General features: G+C 37.4%; 1 protein-coding gene across 1 annotated transcript in view; it reads left to right on the forward strand.

Annotated features, from left to right (window-relative positions):
* The window catches only part of GRM4 (glutamate metabotropic receptor 4), a gene marked incomplete at both ends in the record, with an annotated part of 317,732 nt that overhangs the window by 220,779 nt on the left and 79,234 nt on the right, over nt 1-17,719 (forward strand). The window contains 2 exons of the mRNA XM_083358303.1: nt 3,599-3,753; nt 12,588-12,728. Of these exons, the coding sequence (XP_083214429.1) occupies nt 3,599-3,753; nt 12,588-12,728 (296 nt within the window). The remainder of the gene's footprint in view (nt 1-3,598; nt 3,754-12,587; nt 12,729-17,719) is intronic.

A 17,719-nucleotide genomic window follows, 5' to 3' on the forward strand; every position in this document is an offset into this window, starting at 1 on the left:
TGTGTGTCATAATTTTGGTGAGGACTTGCACAGGATTATGTCCTAAAGTGGAAGAGCTGCAATTCAAATGTAGAGCAGATACTTTTGTGTAGAAGATCTCAGATTCAGTTGCAACATCTCCAGTTAAATGGTAAAGATCTCTTTCATTGTATTGCTGTGTCCCTGTCCAACAGATGGGAATATGGGATTCTTTTAGATTCAAAAGCAATGATCACTATATGGGCAGGTAAGCCTTTATTTCAAGGCAGGATAAAAAAGCAGCATAACAGCAAATTAATATGTGATAGTTGTCAAGGAATAGCCAAGACTATAACATAACACAAGACAAGGAGCAAAGACTATTCAAGAGTAAAAGTATACAAAGAAAGGAAGACCTTACACCCTTCTGCCATTTATGAAATCCCAAAGAGACCATGGTGGGTGGACCACTTCAAAACCAGAAAACATGCAGCATTCTCCTGTTTAATTCTGTCCCATTCCATGTAGGAGGGTATATGACTAGTTTATATAGATTCTGAATCACCATTACTCAGTTTGTTTAATTCTACCATAACTGAGATTATCAAGGTTAAGGAGTAGTTTGGTAGTTAAGGTGTCAGCCTAGAAACCAGAAGACCATGAGCTCTAGTCCTGCCTTAGATATGAAGCCACCTGGTCAGTCTCTCTCTCTCTCTCTCTCTCTCTCAGTTCTAGGATGCAGGCAATGGCAAACCACTACTGAAATCTTGCCAAGAAAACTGCAAAGACTTATCCAGGCACTTGCCAGGAGACAAGACTGACTGGAAGGCACCATAACAACATCAGTAATTAATGGCAACGAGACCATCTCAAAGTTAACAAGTATCCGTTTCCCAAAGTCTTTAGACTGAAAATGAGAGAGCTCATTCTGCTCTAAGCAGATGCTTTACCAAGGACATGGCAAAATAAAGTAACCCAAGTGTACTCTTTAGTGACTAAAATAAATAAATGTTTAATTCTGTATTACAGGTAGCCCTCATTTAATGACCATAATGAACCCAGGACTTTTATCATAAGTCATTGTGATTTTTAAGCAGGTCAGCACTGGCTTGATTTTACAACCATTGTAAAGTGAATCACCGTGATTGTTAAGTGAATTGTGTGGTTGTTAAATGAGTAATATCATCAAGTGAATCCATCCTGCCAGAGCAAAAAATGCCAGAAACTGGGAAAAATGTCACAAATTGTGTTCATGTGACCATGGACACTGCAACTGGTTGCAAAGTGTCCAAAATGCTATCATGTGATTATGGGAGGGGAGTAATCAGTACCTTTTTTGGAGTACAACGTAACTTTGAACAGTCGTCAATTGAAGACTATCTGTACATACTCAATCATTAAAAAGAATATAAAATTCTAGGTGCCAAGCAAAAGAGGTGCACATCACTTTTCAGTCCCTCCTCTATTCAAACCCTTCCCAATCCTGGTAAAACCACTAGCACCACTACCTAATGTGCAGTAGAGTTCCCATCAATTTGACAGACAGTTCCCAGTTAGAAATACAAATAATTTGACTGTGTGTGAAGTGGTTTTCTATCTTCCTGGACCCAAAATCTTTTAAACAACTTTTTGGTCATGATGGAGTCATAAGTTTGTTTTTGGTAACAGTAAAAATAAAATTAATAAATCTTTGGACATTCACAGAGGAGATATGACTCTTCTTTTTCAATTTTCAAAAGGCTTTTAATAGTATCAGCCATTATATCCATCCCGATTACTGTTTTGAGAACTGTTTTGAGAATGGGAGGTATTATTATTTGGAGACAGTTACTGCTTTAACTACACACTGGTATATTAGATCCTTCCATTTGATCTCCGCTGCTTTTTAACATCTGAATATCTCCAAATATGGATGTTTGGAATAGGATGTAAGTACCCAGATGTATCCAGACCTATTTCTCTGAAACATATTCAGATAATAGAGTGGTTCTCTTGAATGTCTGCCTGCAGTTGGTAATGTATTGAATTTGGGGAGTTTTATATTGAATTTGGAATCAGACAAGATGGAGATGTTCCAAAATGGAATTACACTTTTACAAAGAAGCAAATATACAGTTTTGGACTATTTCTCGATTTTCATCTCTCTTCAATTTCCCCAAGTGAGGCAACAGCTAGAGATAGTTTTCATCGGCTTTAGGTGATATGCCAAGTCCTTTCTTTCCTGGAAGAAAATGATCTTAAAACAGTGATGCATATTCTGGTAACCCAAGTTTAAATGATTATGGGACTGCTTTTATGTCTAGTCCAGAAATTTGTGTTGGCACTGAATTCAGCTGCCAGGTTGTCCTTTGGAAGATCACATTACACCTGTGTTAAAAGCATTGTAGAATCAATCACTTTGTTTCAGATGAAACATAAAGTGTTGATTATTATATTTAAAACCATTTATGGCTTGTGTTCAAGGCATAAGACACCTCTTGGATTACCCCTCCCTACTTTTTGAGATCATCTGAGGAGCTTCAGTTAAAGCTACTGCAGGCAACCAGGGATCATGCCTTTTTGTAGTCACCCAAATTCTTTGGAATTAACTCTTTGTTGAGTTGTGGAACTTAGCTCACTTTTTAAAAAGCTCTATGACATGGTTTGAATTGTTTATTTTGTTTACATTATTTTTTTATTTTGATTTCATTTACATTATTATTCTAGCAGAGATTTTAATTTAGGTTTTAAGTTTTTACTATAAGTTATCAAGAGACTTCAGTAGTTGGCAGTATAATAATTTTAATAAATAATAATTAAATAAAATTTCTCCCAGCTATTGCAATGAAATCAAGAGCTTGTGATGGGTTTACTAGTTACTGGGCTTGGCAGCAATTTCAGAAATTGGAATAGATTTGTGCAAAGTAAATTAAAAATGGGATTATCTGGTGATGTGGAATGGCACAGGCAATCAGTCTTACCCTAGAGAACATTATACCATCATTTCAGGTGATATTGGGACAAAGATGCTAGGTAAAAATAGTGTAATTACATTTTACTTCAATCCTGTAACTAAATTCTCCTAAATCCTTATGCCACACCTCCAAGAGTTTAGTTATAAACAGAATGTATATTATGGGAGGCTAAAAAGAGTTGTAGAACCTCAAATTTCTCCTAAATACATTGTCTCACAAACTCCATGTTACTTCTTCACATCAATAGTATGGGGAAAAAAGTTCCTGTATACCTGATTCAGACTCTTTGACTGTTTAAAAGCACACCCCATATTTTCAAGAGATGCAAAATAAAGGATCAATGGATAATCAAGTTGTGATATATAGTCTGTAAAAATATGGTCTGATTGGGCCATGCTTGCTTTGAAGATGTTAAAAGCTGCTTTGAAGGAGAATCCAAATTTGGATTTCTATCTAATGTGCAGAGAAATATATATGGCAAATAGCACTTAGTGCTGTGAAAATTGGTAATTGAATAGGTTACTTCTGAATATGACTGGACATGCCAAGTTAATTTTATTTGCAATTCATATAGTGAATACAATGTGGGTGCTTCCTGTCTTGCCAATTCGACACTGTGCCTGCATCAGTCTAAATATAAAACCTCTGATGATCACATAAGCTGTTTTTTGCTTTTGTCTCTCGAGGAATGTGTTGATGGCAGCAAAGCGAGCCAATCAGAGTGGGCACTTCATCTGGATGGGTTCTGACAGCTGGGGTTCCAAAATTGCCCCTGTGAGGGATGTGGAAGAGGTCGCAGAAGGATCTGTCACTATCTTGCCCAAGAGGGCATCTGTTAGAGGTAAGCCTAGAAATTTTCAAGAGCTTTAACTTGTCCTTTGAATTTGGTAAATGTATAAAAATAGAAATCTGTTATCATTATTCTTAGCTTGTAATGTCCATTCAATGTCATCCATTATGGAAAGAAGCTCATCTTGATTTGGAGTACACTAAAGGCCTTACTCCTTGAATGTCCATGATTTTCCTTGAATTTTGCTCTGCTGAAACTTATATCAAAGCAACTGTTTGTTTAGCAACAACTGATGTCTGTTTTGCTTATGATCAGACTGCTGGCTGAAAAGGTGTTTCAATCTGTTGAAAAATGACAGTAGATGTTCTGACCTAGAGTGGATAGTTTCATATTTATGAAGTCTTTATTGCTTTATATTGAAACTTCAGTATCATCAGCCATGTGTGACCAAAGCAGTGGCTCAGGAGTTAGTCTCACATTTAGGAGTAGCAAGCTTCTGAGTATATACTTAGCCCATCAGAACTAAAAGTGTAATTCTTTTATATAAAAAAATGTAAATCCAACTCATCTCCCATCTCCAGCACTCTTTATTCCACCATCCATATTCCATTTTAATTAAACAATTGGGAGTCAGAAAACCTGGTGATCTAGTTCAAGAAAAGGCATGTGTGGCCCTCCAGATGTTGTTAAATTTCAACTCTGATCATAATGGCAAATGAAGAATGATATGATCTGCAGTCCAGCAGCATCTGGAGGACCACAGGCTTCCTACTTTTCATGCCAGTAAATAGTGGTCTACCGTATACTTACTTCCTCCCACAGAGATATGGTTTATAACATGGAGCAAATTTCTGGTTTATGGGATCACACACTGATGCTTAATTGTGATAACATTTATACATGGCGTAGATAATCATAACAATGTGCCATCTGGAAGATTCTTTCTGAAATGCTCAGTAATTGTTATGCACATTGAGAGTGATATATCTCAGCTGAAATGGACAAAAGGATATAAAATGGGGGCTATACTAAAATTGCCACATACAGGTTGTAAAAATCCAGACAGCCATGCCACGGCAAGAAAGAGGAAAGACTAATCCTTTGCTGTCATCTAATGGTCATTCAGAGCTTTATAGCCAGATGTGGTAACCTTAGGTTAGGATTTCTCAACTTTGCAAAATGGCAACAATACTCAATTGAGTGATTTCTTTTGTGTTACTGTTGGATAAGAAATGAAAGTACCTTTACTACTTTTTCCTTGATTCATTTCTAGGGGTCATTTTGAAAACTGAAGCTAGTCTGCTTTGCTTCATGCTTTGAGTGAACAGTGTTTTCTTACAAATAACAAATTAAGATCCTTCTTCTTCAGTATGAGAAACAATTATGAAATCAGAGATACATTTGTCCATCTACTTTCTTGATTTTGCTTTGCTACCAGTAGACTATCATTTTAAACATTTCTCTTACCACTTACCAAGTTTTTATTTATTTATTTTGAATGACTAGAAACTTGAGATAATGGAAAACAATGTCCATTGTTACTTTACGACCTACTATAAAATATCCATGTATACTTTTACAGTCAACCCAAATATAAAAACTATATTGCTACCAAGGACACTAGTACAGTAGCTGGAAGCATTTCCAAAAGAAGCAGAACCCAATTATTGGTGGCTAATTTCATGGATTGCAAATATCTAGTAATAATTTGTCACTGTCAGTTGTAACTCTATGTAGAAACCAGACTTTTATTCATTTCAACTATGTTAAAAACCCCACTCATAAAATACAAAACAATTTACTCACAGCAAGTTATACAGTTTCATTGACTTTTTGACATCTTGGCAGACTTTAATAGATAAATATCTTATGAAATAAATAGACATGGGAGTATAATAAAAGTTCATTTCAAAGTTACATTCTATATCAGAAATAATAACATAGAGACCACTGGGTTGTTTGTGACTCATAGATCATGTGGTGCCTCTGCTAAGAAAAGAAAAGAGGCAGAAAACCATTTGTAACTTTATTAATACTCAAAGACCAAGTTTAATTGCCTGAAGCAATATTTTAGAAAAATATTGTGACCTTTTTCTAAGTTGCTCAAAACCTACAGTTGGAGAATTCCTGCCCTAAGTACTATCAGGATTACTCCCATGCATTTAAGATGATGGTGTCAAGATATTTTAGATAGATTTTCATTAAGAGCAAGTAGCTCTGAAGTACTCTCTAAGAAGACTGTTAAGCATACTTGTTTTCAGTTTTAGGATGAGACATCCCCTGTTGATAGGTTTTGCAAAGTAAGGAGAATTCAACCTGAGCTTTCCAACTTAACCTGAGCTTCTTTAGCATGCTTCAAAAACAAGAAATCACCTCTATTATAGTTCTAAAGGAAATCCATATATTCTCTTTTAATCAGCAAGGCAAAATGGTAAGTTGCTCTGTCTTGAGGGTTGTATTTAAATGTGTGCTTAGCTGCATCCCTGAAAGACAAGACTAGATTGGAGGTACAGAGAGATTCTGGAGGACAGAGGAGAAAGCAGCCTCATCAAGGAAATTGGTGTTTTGTAATTCCTCCTTCCCTTCAAGAGAAAACACTCATTTCATCTTCTCAAAATTTGACACATGCCTACTAGATTGAAAAGACTACCCTTTCTGCTTTGAGATCAGTATCATTATCAATAACTTGTTAAAGTGGGGCCCTCAACTGTCTTCCAATTTTAGCCCCCTACTGTTATCCTATGAGTCTTTGTTCCTCATGAGTTCCTCTTCTGTTATCCAATATAAAATCAGTAATTCATCCTAGATTTCAGACCCACTTGCAGGATGGTTCCGTCTGAGGGTACATAATAACACTCTTGGCTGAAGTTCAGCAAATTTAGGTCAGAAGAAGAATCTATAAACCTGGAAGAACTCTATACTATATGTTGTTTGTGATTTTTGTAAGAAGAAAAGTACAATAAATAATCAAAACATTATTCGTATTAAATTCAGATCCTTTTAATCCAAGGCTTACTCTTTCAACATTTTATATTACATTTTGAGGAAGTTTTTTTTATCTTTGATTTGATTTACTCTTCATTGTTCCAGTCCTGTTCTTTATATATTTGCATACATAAACATTTTCTTCTTTCAAGTTTGTGCGCGGCTGTTAAGACTTTATATGCAAAATAATGACCTTCTTATCTTTATTATTTAATGACTCAAGGCAGCACACCAGAAAGATTAAAACATATCATAACAATAAAATAAGAACAAAAATAAAAAAATGGCCATGCCAGGGAAAATCAAACAATCCCACAACAATCCAGTTGATTGGTAAATCACCCTGACACAGGGCCTGCTGAAAGATTCCAGTTGTTAAAGGTTTCCTGAGCTTGTCGATCAGAAGGTCGGCAGTTTGGCGGGTCGAATCCCGAGTGCCACGTAGTAGAGTGAGCGCCTGTTACTCGTCCCAGCTTCTGCCAACCTAGCAGTTCGAAAGCACGTCAAAATGCAAGTAGAAAAATAGGGACCACTACTGTGGGAAGGTAACAGCATTCCGTGCACCTTTGGCGTCTAGTCATGCTGGCCACATGACCACGGAGACGTCCTCGGACAAGCGCTGGCTCTTCGGCTTTGAAACGGAGATGAGCACCGGCCCCTAGAGTCAGAAACGACTAGCACACACATGCGGGGGAACCTTTACCTTTACCTTTAAAGAACAGCAGGAATAAGGGTACACAAACTTAGGGACAAAATGTTATTCCAGAGGCCAGAGTAATGACAGAGAAGGTACATCTCTGAGTTCACATAAAAAGACATTTTTGTTGTTGTGGATGATGATGGACTCGGAGCAACTGACTCTTCCAGGTCTTATGGGATGGGGAGAAATTGTTGGAGAAAGTAGTCTTGTAAATATCTCAGCCCTACAGCTATGAAAAGCTTTATAGATTACATCAGCATCTTGAATTGAATCTGGAAACAAACTGGTAACAAGTGCAGTTCACAAAATAGAAGTATCACATAGGTGAACAGAGATGCACTCAAAACTACTTTCGCCACCATATTCTGCTCCAGATGTAATTTTGGAATGGTTTTCAAGCACAGTTCCATGTAGACTGTATTACAATAGTCCAAAATAAATTTAGCTAAAAGAAGGGTTCCCCGAATTCAGGGAAAAATACAGTTGACACAAGATAAATCAAATCAAAGCTTTCCTAAAATGGTTGACACTTCCCCTTCTAGCCTAGAAACAAAAGTTTCATTATTTTTTTCCAGCGGACTTTCCATTAGTTCAAAAGAAAATCCTCTGGTTTCAGCAGTACTTTAGTCTTTAAAATCTTCTGAATTATTGTATGCATTTGTATTCAAAATTTTCTGGCTTTTTTTACATGTCCATTGAACATGATCAAATGTCCCTTCATGTCATTAAATGTTCCCTTTGTTAAGTTTTTTTCTCAAGAAGTTCTCAAATCTTTAAATCCTTAAAGTCTCTTTTGATTTTTGTAATCCTAAAAGAAGGTTTAATTAACCAAAAGGAATATTAACTTTACTGCAAAGGAAAATTTCTCTATATTTATGGATTAATTATTTCCCAAAGTGATTAAGAAATGAGGATGGCAAGCTTATTGTCCCTATAAGTTATACTGCAGTTATGTATGCAGGTGGAATTCCAGGATTTCTGGCTGCTCAACTCCCAAGCTGAATGCAAAAACTTCCATTTCTGCAGTTTATTTATGAAGAGCTGCACCCAGAGTACAAGTGGGTTATCTCAGCATCTGTCTTTGATCCCAATTTTTTTTTCAGGTCAGCATCTACGTTCCAGCCTGAAATCTCTGTTGCAATGTCTCTCTGCTCTTTCAGAGATGTCAGTACACCAACCGGTAGCCTCAGTTCTTAAGTGATCATGTCTTAGTTTTTAAAGACCAAAATGGAGACCCTTATTCGGGGTTGTGCTTAAGATGTTGAAATCATGTAGGAGAAAACCTGAATACAAACCTATGTTAAAACATAAAGCTCACAGGGTTACTTGGGTCTTTTATTGTTAGGTGTGAAAGGCCAGGTCCACATATGAAGGTTTAATTAAGCTGATTTATTGCTAAAAGCCCATGCAGAGGAATCTTCTTAACTTACAGTCATAACCTTGTTAGAATTAGATAAAAGTCAATAGCGCTCAAAGGGGGTTAGACTTAGTTCATTTGTGGTTACATGGAGATTCTAGGCTAATCCCTCTTTTCACTCTGTCCCCAGGATTTGCCATTTATCTTTTATAAAATTCAGCTCACACACTGTTATGACAATAAAATGTTGAGATATCAGACTGAGAGTTTTGAAGAAATAGTGAAATATGTATGCAATAAAAATATTCAACCCATGATTATACAACTTTTTTAAAAGAAGGGAAAATTATTTATGGTGGTAGTGGTAATGAGGAGAATCCAGAATAATGGGCATTTGAACAGTTCTCATTTTGAAACTGCTATAAATTTAAAAAGCAACTATATGGACATAAATCAAACTTCCTTCATCCTCATATTCCTGTGCAAATAAATGTCATGGTCTGAAATCAGTTGTCCATCAAACAAAGAATAATCAGCAGCCTGGAAAACATAAATTTTTGAAAGGAAAACTAGTGAATGCAATGGATATGGGCCTATGACTACACAAAGCTGTGCTGCTCTAAGCCAATAGCAAAAGTTTAATTTTAATTTTAATTATGTTAAACACGAATTGATTTATTTAGTGTAAAATGACTATCACGGAGGGGTTGAAGTACATATACTAAGGATGGTGGCTTTATGACTCTTTCCCTAAGACATAGCCTTATGAATTGAATGAATGGGCTTTGTAGTACTCGACAGCTATTTCCTTTCTAATGAATGACCCTTCAAGAAATATAACTTTGGCTGTGAGCTAAATCTGGCATTTCTAGACTCTTGATGCTGTCTAGATAAGTAGATGAAAAATATACTTACCATTGAGGACCATGTGAAGCTCCACTTCAGTCGTAATTCAGACTTTTAACTGAATCTTCAGATTGAATTGTCAAATAGATCTGGTGCTTAGAAGATCAGTTGCCTCTGAATTAATCCAGACATTAGTTGGACTTCTAGGCATGAGGAGACTTTTGTAGCAACAAATCACCCAAATACTTTGATGATTCAAATCAATTTGTCAAATAAGTGCAAAATTGAAGCAGATTTTGACCAGCTGCCCTATTAATCACAGAGAAGGCAACTTAGTGTCTTCTATATATGTTTCAGATGACAGTGTTCATAATTCCCAGCCAGACATGGTCTGGCATGGGTTGATGAAAGCTGACGCAATGATTCGTCGCTAGGATGAATCTGCAGCATGCCAAAAACTCCAAGCTACTTTCAACAATCTTTAATTCTAACACTTTGCCTCTTTGGAGGTTGATCTGTTTTTACATCAGAGAATTTCCAAGCTGACCATTCAAGCAAATCATTTGCTGCAGGTAAAGAAATTCAATACACATTGCTTCTCTCCTTTGATGTCATAAAAAGACCTGCCTAATTTCAAATCAACAAAATCATGTATTCTGAAATCTGTAAACAACACAAGTCAAATGAAAGCTTTTTTCCTATTAAGAAAGCCTATGAACATTCAATGGACATGTTATGAATTAAAATCAAAGCATTAATTTCATGCTTATCTATGTGACAATGCAAATATACATTAATTTTCTCCACAAATACATACCTTTGGGCCAACTCTGGGCCATTGGTCTTTAGGGATTTAAATTTACTATCATGTGATATTGAATATGGGGCATCTTAGGAGTTTGTGGTCTGCCAAACTGTGACCTTTCCTAGATAATCAACAGCGTAAGGCATACTGGAGACTGCCAGCTAGTATGATCTGACAGAGAGGGACATTAACACCAGTTCATTGCTATAGAAAGATCACTCTCTAGTAGCCTTTTGGCTTAAGTGCTACCCCTTCCTGCAGGAAAATACGGCCAGTTCAATCAGCTTGCCTCAGGTGACTGATGAACCCAGTCAGGTTCCAGAGAGAGCTTGGGGTTTTCCCTGAGGATCTGGTAGATTGTTTGGCTGAGGCCCTACATGCTGGAATGAGGGAGTAGCTGAGGCCTTGGAACATATCACTCATACGTGGCCTCTAGCTGTGTGCCTGTACTGGGGAGCACCTTGTGTACTTGAAAGAGATATCAGGATCACCACTGGAGGTAGACTCAGGCAAGAGACCATATTAGAGATTATCTTGTGGCAATAAGAGTGGCAAACATTCTCAACAATAATTTGTTTGCCATCTGTGTTTCTTTTGTTTTTTTGTGTTGATTGTACTCTTTTTTTGTTTTTAATTGTTTTTAACAATTTGTAAAATTGTCAGAGTCACTTGGATTTGGGCAGCATATAAATTTAATAAATTATTATTTTTTAAAAAAAGACAAAGATTCAAAACTTGAGAGGTGAAAAGGACGAAGAGGATTTTAAAGTGTTCTATAGCTAAACAATTAGGGACGCAGTGGCTCAGTGGGTTAGGATGCTGAGCTTGTCGATCAGAAGGTTGGCAGTTTGGCGGGTCGAATCCCAAGTGCCGCCAACAGAGTGAGTGCCTGTTACTCGTCCCAGCTTCTGCCAACCTAGCAGTTCGAAAGCACATAAAAATGCAAGTAGAAAAATAGGGACCACTACGGTGGGAAGGTAACAGCATTCCGTGTGCCTTTGGCGTCTAGTCATGCCGGCCACATGACCACGGAGACGTCCTTGGACAAGCGCTGGCTCTTCGGCTTTGAAACGCAGATGAGCACCGGCCCCTAGAGTCAGAAACGACTAGCACACATGTGCGGGGGAAACTTTGCCTTGTTTTATAGCTAAACAACAGGATTTTGAAAGCTGTTAAGATACAGTGTACATGGTTGCTATATATTTAAATTTGTTAAGGTAAGAATTGGTTAGATCAGAAATGGGAAGCTATAGGCATGGAATAATATGATGGGCTGGGCTGTGATGGATTTTTGACATGACACAGATCTTCAAATAGAGGTCCATATCTACAGTATGTGAGAATGCATATTAAAATGAAAATGCCGAAATGTATCTATTTTCAGTGTGTGCTACTTGTGAATGTTTTTATTTATTCCATTTGTTTCAGTGTTGATTTTTCAGATTTTTAAAATATTTTCTGAAAATATATACATGCGATACAGCTGAAACAGAGGTATATGGCTTGGTGCCTCCAAATATTTTTGATTTCAATTGCCTTGAGTTCCAGCTACATTAGTCAATGGTAAGTAGTTGTGAGAGTTGAAATCTAAAGTATTGAGAGCCATCAGCAGTAGTGTCCCTAAAAATCCTTGATAACTTGATCACACAAATATTGCACTTAGGTATATTACAACATCTGATGCAGGTACATAAGGGCAGAATTTGCATTGTGATGCCTTCAGATCCATGTCTCAATTTTACATCACCATGCTTACTACAGATGCCACTGTCCAAACTATTTTCAATTAGCAAAGTAGCACTAAATGCTATAATTGAGTGAGTCGGGGTTTTGATTTATAACTTTGTTCTCCTTTGAAAGAAAACAACAACAGCAATAACAGCAACAAAAATAGCTGGCTTCCCCCACTATCATGTTTGAGCCTATGATGCAAGTTAACACATTTAGTTATTGGTCTATTGGTAATTGTTTTGAAGATGCATTTGAAATGGTTTAGGCTCTTTGATATCCAATAAATGCTAACAATAAACCTCAAAGTATTTCAAAATTGACTTCATTGGAATGATTATTTTAAAAAACGTTATTTCAATAGCTAAAATTCCCTTTTATCCTTTAATATCTACTGTCCACCCTCATATAGCTGGCCCTGTTTATTTTGGTTTCATGATTTTATTATCTATTTCCCTCATTAGGTTTTGATCGCTATTTCTCTAGTAGGACACTGGACAATAATCGCCGGAACATTTGGTTTGCTGAATTTTGGGAGGATAACTTTCACTGCAAGCTAAGTCGCCATGCTCTCAAGAAAGGAAGTGCTATCAAAAAGTGTACAAGTAAGAAATCCTAACTTTGGGGGTATATTTGGGGGCATGGATATTTGATTTGTGTGTGGCAGAGAATAGGGAGGACTGAACAATCTGAGTGGATGATTGTCAGCTCCATTTGTGTTGTAACCTAAAAGAACATCATTATTTAATGGAGATGTGGTCATTAATTTGATCTTTGTTAGATGTAATGGGCAGTCCTCACTTTGGGGGTTAGCTGTTTCATTTAGAGATACTAGTTGCTTTGCATGCATTGGGTATATGAGTTGAGTTCTCTGAAGTGGCTGTCAGAACATACTGTCAGATATTTCATAATGCCAAGTTAATTGTGTGGATTTTGTAATAGTAGAGTGAATGGGAGTGTTCTGGTGGCTAAGCTCAGAAGATCTGGTAATAGCGTGAAGCAGGTAGGCTGTGATGATAGTATACTTGTTTGTGAAGCATAATAGAGAAATGATTTTGCTATGAGTCAGGAAAATCCTTTCTGATCTGATCCCAACAGATACATTAATTTCTGCCATTCTTAGTTTCATGCAATATTGGGCTCACGTGCAAGGAATAAAGAGGAGTATCTTAGTCAGTTTGTTGGCCTTCAAATGTGTTACTCTTTCATAATTTCCATATAGCACAATAAAAATGTTAGACTATCATTCTGAGTCAGCATGACAGTAAGGATCATAACAATAATGTGTCTAACAAACACTAGTAGTTGCTAACACTAAATGTATCCTTGCTATGAATCACTAAGATTGTTTTTTGAATAGGAGGGAAAAAGCCATGTTTGGAGTAGCTAGTACAGGATCTTACAGGGCAGGAAAAAGTAATTTATATTGGTGGAATCAAGGATAGAGGCAGAATAAGAGACTTGTCAGAGAATGGGCCTTTGGGCAGGTTTCCACTTCCATTTCTACCAGTCTTCCCTTACCTGATATTCTCAGTTCTGTTGGAACCAGAACTTTAAAAATCCCCCCAAAAACAATTGTTTGAAAACTGAGACCCTACACATTTGGAAGACACTAAATGGGAGATGGAAGCTCGTGAAGGATGTAAGATTGGCCCCTTAATTATTTTGTTACACACTAGTAAACATCATTAACCCTGTATGATATTTTAATGTTCCTCGGCGTTAATGTTAATGCTGCCCTCAGATTTTTATAGCTGTTTTGTTTTGTTTCGGTCCCTGTGTTCATTGCTTTTATGAGAACTTCTTAATTATCATTTTTAATTATACATTTTCTGAGCACCTGGCAAGCAAAGCATATATTTGTATAAATTAAATCAATCAATAAAGCCCATGAGCACCAATAGACTCATTTGGGAGTGGGCCAGTAGATTAAGAACAACATTTTAGGATATGATTCCCTGAGCTTAAGAGCAGAAGGCATTGCTCACAAGTAAATATGCCTGCTGAAGACTTGACAGAACTGGGGGGACTTAGAGTGGGCAACTTGGCTGCTTCATGAACTCTTTATAGTTATTAAATAAGAGGAAACACACATTAAGTCAACTGAGCCACATGGTCCAGTTTTAGCTTCCTTGGGCAACTTTTGCTATCCTTTTTTTTGTCTGCTTTTATTCTACACATACCCCTACCTGCACATTAGTTTCCTTTTAATTGTTTGCCATTATCTTTCCTCTTCACAGTACACAAGGTCTTTCTTCATTTACTCATAATTGCCGTTATGACATTGCAGTCCCAACTCCATTGTTCTCGCCACTGTTTTCTCAGCAGTTCTCTCCTAGCAGCCTGGTTCAAGAGGGAGAAAGGATGCATTATAAACTGTGCCACCATTGTTTGAACCTGGCTTAAGAACTAGAATGGAAGAGAGTTCCTGAAAATAAAAAGGGGATGAGAAAATAGCCCCTTTAAGTGCATGAGTAGAGTTAATCCTGACAGGCGACATGAGATACATGTCTCATGGGTGAATGAATATATTTGTTCATCCTCCCTCTGCTGCCAAAGCTGACGGAAAGTCTGTCTCTGATGTGAAGTGACTGAAACCTTGGTGCTGGACACTTTTTGCCTCAAGCAACAATTAAAATATTTCATTCCATAAAAACATCTAGCCGCATGGGAAGTACAATGCAGAATTGTTGTTAAAAGGAAGGAGGGGAAAAAAAAACAAACCCCAGAGAAATCAGCTGCCATGTAAATGATAATAAATCTTCAAGCCAGGATTACAGAAAGTGATGGGGGCTGCTCCTTTATCTCTGTGTTGTCGCATTTATTCACCCTCCTTGCCAGACATTGAGCCTCTGTGGAATTGATGAGTGCCACAGTAGATCAGAGGACAAAACAGAAAGACTGAGAGGGACAGGTAAAACTAATCTTGACCATTGCTTCTATTACCTCCTGTCTTGATCCACCCAGGAATAGAGCTAGATATCAGAGCAGCTGCTTGAATGTCAAATCTGCACATCTTGTAAGGATATAAAGAAAGTTCAGGGTGGGACACAGGATAGGAGACTTTTCGTGCCCAACTTCACCTTCATTGTAAGCCAATCATAAACAAAGCCAACATATGATATTAAGGGAAGAATATTTTATCTAGTCCTCTGATGCCCTCATAAAGCCCACTCCAATCCTTATATTTCTCCCCTGTGTGTTTTCCAGTACTTTCCCCAAAACACAGAATTCTGTGGCAGCTCCTGATCTTTTCGCAGTTTATGTTCCTTATTTGATTATACCTCTGCCCATCCAGACACAATTTCCAAACCTTTTGGTACTTCTTAAGATTCAGTTTGATACATACAGTAAGAATCAACAACCAGTCATGTATATAATGGAAAAATGGGATAACTCTTCTGTTGTGGACTTTTCAGGAATATTTAGCTATATTTTTTTGCTGTGGGATGGAGGATTCTGCACTCTTACAGTACATGTATTATGGAGATCTTTGGATTAAAGCTAACCCTGACTTGTTCTATTGCTGACTGGGTTTCATCCTTCCCATGACCCAGAATCACTGACTGAAATATTCATGCTTCTACATTTATGGAGAATTAGGGAGTTTTGAGTATTAATTTACTGTTTTTTGTATATAGTACACTAAGTACACAGATGTATTAAAAATTTAAAGCCAGGGAGTTCCAGATTTGAGTGACTTGCCAAAGAACCTGCTGCTAGATCTCTCCCAATTCAAGAGTATTGGCTGCATGTGCATCTGACAGAAGTAACGAGCAGAAATAGACTGCTGTTTTAAATTTCCCTCAACCCTCAGTCTAGGGCATGGGTCTGCAACTTTGACAACTTTAAGACTTGTGGACTTCAGCTCCCAGAATTCCTAAGCCAGCTATGCTGGCTGAATTCTTGGAGCTGAAGTTCACAAGTCTTAAAGTTGTCAAGGTTGCAGACCCCTGGTCTAGGGTCTATTGCGATTCTCAGTCATCCAGGTCATGGTTGTCTCAAAGGTGACAGACTGATCCAAAGGTGCTTTCTTTCAAAAGGCAACTGGACTTTCTTGTTTTGCTTGAATACATTTCGCTTCTCACCCATGAACCTTCTTCAGTTCTGACTAAGTCTCCACCATTCAGTCAGAACTGAAGAAGCTTCTTGGATGAGAAGTGAAATATATTCTAGCAAAACAAGAAAGTCCAGTTGCCTTTTGAAAAAAAGCACCTTTGGATCAGTCTAGGGTGTTCTGAAATATGTTAAATTATGGTCATTGACCCTGCTACTTTCTGGGAGGGAGGTGAAGTGGTCTGATTTCAGTAGAGGATGCTGATACTAAGGCTATTCGCTGAACTCATACAGATCTGAAAAGAAAATCTGGATTGTTGAAATGTTATAACTATATATGCCAGCTACAGAAATGTTTCCACTTTATTGTCCCTTTCCTATTTGTTAATAACTAGGAAGATCGGGTGTGTGTTTCTTAACCACTGTCCCAGACATGCTGTCATTATGTGGTTATATATATTTTTGGATCTTGCCAGCTAGAGCTAATGGGAGGGATAATCAAAGTGTATAGGGAATCTATCTTTTTGATAGCCATGTGGTTGAGGTGATGGATGCAGGTGACATGTTTACTGAAAGATGGAATAAAAATTACTGCCTGCCACCCAAGTGGGGAAGACAGATAAAGGTGTCTGGGCTTTCAGGCAGTGGAGATGTGGTGAAATTATAGGTTGTGTATAGCCACTTAAATGAATTTCTCTCCCTTTTAGGAGGTTATGTGGGAGGCAATGCAACCTTTGTTATCTATTGCAATTCCAACTGGCTCATTGTGATCCCTAAATGGTCATGGGGCAAATGATGTGTTTGGATTTACAGTAACTCCTATTTGCTATCATGCTATGCACTTAATTATGTTCTCTAGGCGGGGACCAAATCTTGATCCCTGGATGTTGAGCCTTTAATGCTTTAAAACAGAGATAGAGGAGCTGGTCCTGCAGATATTGCCAAACTAAGCGGCTCGCAGCCCCAACATGGTCAATGATGATGGATGTTGTTGAAGTGCAATCACTAAAGTCTGCAACAGCTAGAGAACTGTAACTTCCTCACATCTGCTGTGGTATCTGAAACTATTAAAATGCTGTCAGGTACAATTTGTTCATCAATTTAATCTTCAGTTTGTCATTTCTTTGAAAGAAGCAGGATCTTCAATAAAGCTGCAGAATTTTCAGTGTTCTAGCCAGTGAGCCATACTCCATTCTTCTTCCTACTCATTTTTCCATTTTAGTTTCCTTAACTGTCAGTTTTACATAGTCACTGAGCATATTCCAGCCAAATGATAAAAAACACACAGTCATCATAGAAAAGACTTGTGACTTTTAGGGTGAGTTTACACAGGACAATTTGGCAGTAAAATATAAAACTGAGTTTTAGTTATTATTGACAAGTGTATCTTGCTATGAAAATCCCATTTGGATATCATTTCCAATAAGCAACAAGGTACAGAGTTTCATAGTTTCCAAGCATCTGTTTCCAACTGTTTAGCTGAGGTTAAGGTAGTTATACAGTCATAATCTTTCAATTTCTCCTTGTCTGATTTCTTGAT

This window comes from Vipera ursinii (genome assembly GCF_947247035.1).
Source record: "Vipera ursinii genome assembly, chromosome: 3".
Classification (NCBI taxonomy): domain Eukaryota; kingdom Metazoa; phylum Chordata; class Lepidosauria; order Squamata; family Viperidae; genus Vipera; species Vipera ursinii.